Below are 6,256 nucleotides of genomic sequence, written 5' to 3'. Positions count from 1 at the left end.
TTCAGTTTTATGAGTATCATCTATTACATGCATTTTTCATGAAAAGAGGAATTCTTATTTGGATCATGATCTGACATAATGGTTAGACAGAATTAAAAGTTATAGTGTAGAGGTAATGTGCAATGAACATTATTGATAAAACATGTCATGTTTCATAGATATGTAAGTTTTATTAAAGCATTAACAATTTGTACTCCTGAACTTTGAGAAAGGTTGTTTAATTTTCATTTAATTAACCAAAAATATGCAAGAAGTGAAACTTTAATGTTTGGTACAATTATGAGTCTGGAAAGTAAAAAAAAGAAAAGAAAAGAAAACATTATAACAGAGCCATGATGATCTCCTGTGTGCACTGTGTAAATGTCTTTGTTGAAAGATTTATACTCTCCTTGCCTTCCATTCAAAAAACTGCTATCTGTTGCACAATATTTACTGACCTTCATGATGAGAAACAACTTTATTAGAGGATCATCAGTCTTCCCACTTAAAAATGTGTTGTCTTGCTTTATTTTGTCTAACTGCAGGTTCATGAACAAATGCCAACAAAAATGTTTTGGTAGGTTCATCTGTAGGATTTTCCTACTCCATTATTTTGTCAATATTCTATACTAACCCTGTCAGCAAGTAAAAGAATCTGAAGGGATCTTCTTTACCAAATAATTTTTTCAGTCCATATTATTAAGTCAGTCTCATAGAATGGCAATGACAGCTGGACGGTGATATGAAAAAAAGAACAGTGGACTTCTTCATGGCTTTCTAGAAAACAAGTTTGAGCCCATTTCCCATTCTTCAAAGTCCAGAGGGCCAAAACAGTCATCAAAGAAGGCCTCCATGACTCGATATAAGTGCTGCTTTACTCCAGAGAATGCATTTCCTTCATCTGGGTATGTCTGTGAAATAATGGGTATTAACATTAGTACGACAATGCAATACATAGCTTTTAATGATTTATAAGTTCTACAGCTGTCTAAAGAGTGCATCAGAATTGACATCATAAACTTTGGGGTTTGTGATAGGAACCAAGTAGGTGTAATGCATTCTGAATGGAAACTTATCGTTCCACCTCTATGGTGAAACCACAATAACATGCACTGAATTATTCTTATGCAAGCTGGCAGGAAGGAAAACACGCAACATTTGATGGTAAATATGTCAGCTCCTACACCAGTGTCACTCCAACTTGTATTCTGCAGAGTACTTTGCAGTGTATAGCAGGTTACAACATGAACTATCTCCTATGATCACCAAAACCTCCCCCCACCCCCTCCTCCTCTAATTTCTCACCAGTCTTGTGCCATATGTAAGTGATAAGTGTAAAGAATGTCTGTCAGTAGGCCTTCAAAATTCCTGTACTTACCAACATCAGTAGATTACCACTAGTTGTGCAGCTGCTGATGAAGTGTTTGAAGAGAAATAAATACCTTAGGCCATCAAACTTTTATTCCCCCCCCCCTCCCCCTCCATCTGTCTGTGCCTAGAGTTAATCCTACGTGCAAGTATGAGAACGTGTTCTAAATGTTTGTATTGCATGCAACTGAAGTGCAATTTGGTACCAGCCTGCTATTCATGTTGTGGGATGGGGGAAATCACCTAGAAACCACATCCAGGCTGGCTGGCTGGCTCACAAATCCTTGTTGTTAACCTGCAAGGCAGATTTGAACCGAGTCAGGCTCACCTCCTCCAGTCCTGGACACATTCCACATCCTTGATAAGATTTATGGAACATACCCTATGTGAATGAATCTTTGTAAACCAGAATTTCTTAGATTTTATTGCCACAGTTATTTGAATTTGTGGATCAAAGCAATACACTGCCAGATTTTTTTTTGTAAAATATACTTTTGGAAATTTAACAGTGAAACATTTTTTGATGTACTTGTAGCATCTAGCAATGGAAAGAGCATCTCCATGAGAAAGTGAACTGCTCTTTTGTGACAAAATGTGTAAACCTATATGCAGCAAAACCAATTGATTTTTATAATGAATGATGTTTGGTACATAATTCTTGGACAACTGTGTCAGGCAGCCCTGTTTTAAAAACCACAGGCTAGTAAAGCAAAAATCACAGAGATAGATATTTTCAATTTCCACAAAAACCATATTTGGGATGAAGAGAACCAACGTGCCATGCACAGCTTTGAGTTTCAAGAATAATAATGCGCCATTGTGTGGGTGGGGGTCTTTGGATAACATTTCTTTAAAATACTTAAGTCTATATTGGGAAAGTTGCTCTGAAAATAACATGGTTAATTTTCTTCTCCATCCTTGCTCTATCTGAGTTGGTGTTCTATTTCTAATGAGCTTGTCACTGATGTAACATTAAAAATGAATCTTTCTTCCTTGGCATTTGCCATCATCCCTCACAATGAAAAATATTTCAAAGGAATTCCTTCTCATTTGCTAACTTAACCACATTATTTCTCTCTCTTTCCTGGATCAATCAGCTTCTCCAGATTTGATTTCTTCTTATTGCTACCATGCATTTATGTTAGCATTCAATACTTCTATTCAACAGGGACATCATATTATGAGAAAATTATTTAATATAATGTTAGTGAGACTGGCCTTACTGTAATACCATGTATTCATGACTGTAAGTCTCTACTACTATGTTCAGGTCATGTACTGGGACATTACTCTATTAATTATCCAAGGATATCTCTTTAGCTGTAAAGGAGACCTGAATGTCTTAATCATGCCAGGTTAAGTAAAAATCAGTTGTGCCTGTAAGTTGCATTGAAACCAAGAAACAAAAATTGTTGTTGTTGTTGTTGTCTTCAGTCCTGAGACTGGTTTGATGCAGCTCTCCATGCTACTCTATCCTGTGCAAGCTGCTTCATCTCCCAGTACCTACTGCAACCTACATCCTTCTGAATCTGCTTAGTGTACTCATCTCTCGGTCTCCCTCTACGATTTTTACCCTCCACGCTGCCCTCCAATGCTAAATTTGTGATCCCTTGATGCCTCAAAACATGTCCTACCAACCGATCCCTTCTTCTAGTCAAGTTGTGCCACAAACTTCTCTTCTCCCCAATCCTATTCAATACCTCCTCATTAGTTACGTGCTCTATCCACCTTATCTTCAGTATTCTTCTGTAGCACCACATTTCGAAAGCTTCTATTCTCTTCTTGTCCAAACTAGTTATCGTCCATGTTTCACTTCCATACATGGCTACACTCCAAACAAATACTTTCAGAAACGACTTCCTGATACATAAATCTATATTCGATGTTAACAAATTTCTCTTCTTCAGAAACGCTTTCCTTGCCATTGCCAGTCTACATTTTATATCCTCTCTACTTCGACCATCATCAGTTATTTTACTTCCTAAATAGCAAAACTCCTTTACTACTTTAAGTGTCTCATTTCCTAATCTAATTCCCTCAGCATCACCTGATTTAATTTGACTACATTCCATTATCCTCGTTTTGCTTTTGTTGATGTTCATCTTAAATCCTCCTTTCAAGACACTGTCCATTCCGTTCAACTGCACTTCCAAGTCCTTTGCCGTCTCTGACAGAATTACAATGTCATCAGCGAACCTCAAAGTTTTTACTTCGTCTCCATGAATTTTAATACCTACTCCAAATTTTTCTTTTGTTTCCTTTACTGCTTGCTCAATATACAGATTGAATAACATCGGGGAGAGGCTACAACCCTGTCTCACTCCTTTCCCAACCACTGCTTCCCTTTCATGCCCCTCGACTCTTATGACTGCCATCTGGTTTCTGTACAAATTATAAATAGCCTTTCGCTCCCTGTATCTTACCCCTGTCACCTTTAGAATTTGAAAAAGAGTATTCCAGTCAACATTGTCAAAAGCTTTCTCTAAGTCTACAAATGCTAGAAACGTAGGTTTGCCTTTTCTTAATCTTTCTTCTAAGATAAGTCGTAAGGTCAGTATTGCCTCACGTGTTCCAACATTTCGATGGAATCCAAACTGATCCTCCCCGAGGTCTGCATCTACCAGTTTTTCCATTCGTCTGTAAAGAATTCGCGTTAGTATTTTGCAGCCGTGGCTTATTAAACTGATAGTTCGGTAATTTTCACATCTGTCAGCACCTGCTTTCTTTGGGATTGGAATTATTATATTCTTCTTGAAGTCTGAGGGTATTTCGCCTGTCTCATACATCTTGCTCACCAGCTGGTAGAGTTTTGTCAGGACTGGTTGTCCCAAGGCTGTCAGTAGTTCTAATGGAATGTTGTCTACTCCGGAGGCCTTGTTTCGACTCAGGTCTTTCAGTGCTCTGTCACTCTCTTCACGCAGTATCTTATCTCCCATTTCATCTTCAGCTACATCCTCTTCCATTTCCATAATATTGTCCTCAAGTACATCGCCCTTGTATAAACCTTCTATATACTCCTTCCACCTTTCTGCCTTCCCTTCTTTGCTTAGAACTGGGCTGCCATCTGAGCTCTTGATATTCATACACGTGGTTCTCTTCTCTCCAAAGGTCTCTTTAATTTTCCTGTAGGCAGTATCTATCTTACCCCTAGTGAGATAAGCTTCTACATCCTTACATTTGTCCTCTAGCCATCCCTGTTTAGCCATTTTGCACTTCCTGTCGATCTCATTTTTGAGACGTTTGTATTCCTTTTTGCCTGCTTCATTTACTGCATTTTTATATTTTCTCCTTTCATCAATTAAATTCAATATTTCTTCTGTTACCCAAGGATTTCTAGCAGCCCTCGTCTTTGTACCTACTTTATCCTCTGCTGCCTTCACTACTACATCCCTCAGAGCTACCCATTCTTCTTCTACTGTATTTCTTTCCCCTATTCCTGTCAATTGTTCCCTTATGCTCTCCCTGAAACTCTGTACAACCTCTGGTTCTTTCAGTTTATCCAGGTCCCATCTCCTTAATTTCCCACATTTTTGCAGTTTCTTCAGTTTTAATCTACAGGTCATAACCAATAGATTGTGGTCGGAGTCCACATCTGCCCCTGGAAATGTCTTACAACTTAAAACCTGGTTCCTAAATCTCTGTCTTACCATTATATAATCTATCTGATACCTTTTGGTATCTCCAGGGTTCTTCCACGTATACAACCTTCTTTCATGATTCTTAAAGGCCACATATTCATCCTGTGCCTGTCCAATCTCCACAAAATTGGTCAACTCTCATGGAAACAAAATTGAATATGTTCCTTTCCGATAAGTGAGAGTTAAATGTCTGCTTTTAATGATAAGGATGTTCAAGACTTTCTTGGCTATATAGATACCACATTCCATGCCAGTTTGACTTATAATGTGTGAGAAAGACTATGACTGAAACTGAGTAGAGATGAAAGAACACCAATGATTCACTTTGTTGAGCCAGCTAAGCACAATGGCTGCCTCCACGGGAGTATAACCATTAACAATGCAGTCGTTCAGTCATTTTTGAGATGGTAGACCTGAGAGGTTGTCAAGAACAATGTATTCCAACACCTAATAAACGGCGATTGAGGTTTACATTTAAGGAAAGCTTGGGATCTGCATTCAGTTTATTAAGATCTTCCAGCCATTTGATATATCAGAGTAAAAACTGCTGGGGAGTAGACATGTGAAATAGTGGTGAGACTGTAAGCCAAAGATTACTGAATCTCTCTGGACAGTGTGCATTCCCTAGTTACTGGAAATATGTCAAGACTAGTACTCTCATTAATTTGTTCCTTTTCTATTTAGAATAAATAATCACTCAAAATAATGAACATCCTTGTGTAAAAGGAAATTGGATGAGGAATATTGGGTCAGATATTACAGACAAAAAATTATCCTGGCAGGCATGGAGCAAAATGTAATTCAACTAGCTCATTTCAAAGCGTAACTTTAGAAAATCATAGTTGCAGTGACGAAGTTCGCTATGCATCCATGTCCAATATAGTATTGTGAGATAAGAGATGCATTGCACTGTTTGCTTTTGAAAGGAGTAAAAATTTCAGTTAAAAGCAACAAAATGGCATATATAAGAAAATGGTGGTGTGTTCCATGTGCTTGGTTCTCCACAGCTAACAGCCAGGAATGACTAAAGGTACATAATTTATTGTACAATGTATCTGAAGCCAACATCCTCCAAGTTCATTTGGAACCAAATACTTAGAGGCAATGGAAAAATAATGTTGTTGATGTTACTGTTGTGGAGATTTCCACAATAGTCTTACCTATATGAGTCTCTCCATCTCTGTGTAGCTACTGTAATGTATGTGCATCATGCATTTGAAACTGGTTACTGTACTCGAGCCATGATCTCCCTGTACAAAAGTCTGCCCCCC

At 38.1% G+C, this 6,256-nt stretch overlaps 1 protein-coding gene across 2 annotated transcripts in view; it reads right to left on the bottom strand.

The window, feature by feature from the left end:
• LOC126278505 (inactive dipeptidyl peptidase 10-like) overlaps positions 1 to 6,256 on the bottom strand; it is a 517,605-nt gene continuing 511,349 nt past the window's right edge. For both annotated transcript variants that reach the window (XM_049978663.1, XM_049978662.1), the window contains exon 17: positions 1 to 890. In XM_049978663.1, the coding sequence (XP_049834620.1) occupies positions 747 to 890 (144 nt within the window). In that variant the 3' untranslated portion in view covers positions 1 to 746. The remainder of the gene's footprint in view (positions 891 to 6,256) is intronic.

The sequence above is a fragment of the Schistocerca gregaria genome, chromosome 6 (assembly GCF_023897955.1).
Source record: "Schistocerca gregaria isolate iqSchGreg1 chromosome 6, iqSchGreg1.2, whole genome shotgun sequence".
Classification (NCBI taxonomy): Eukaryota; Metazoa; Arthropoda; class Insecta; order Orthoptera; family Acrididae; genus Schistocerca; species Schistocerca gregaria.
Note: the sequence above shows the minus strand (reverse complement) of the source record. Positions and strands in the feature narration are given on the sequence as shown.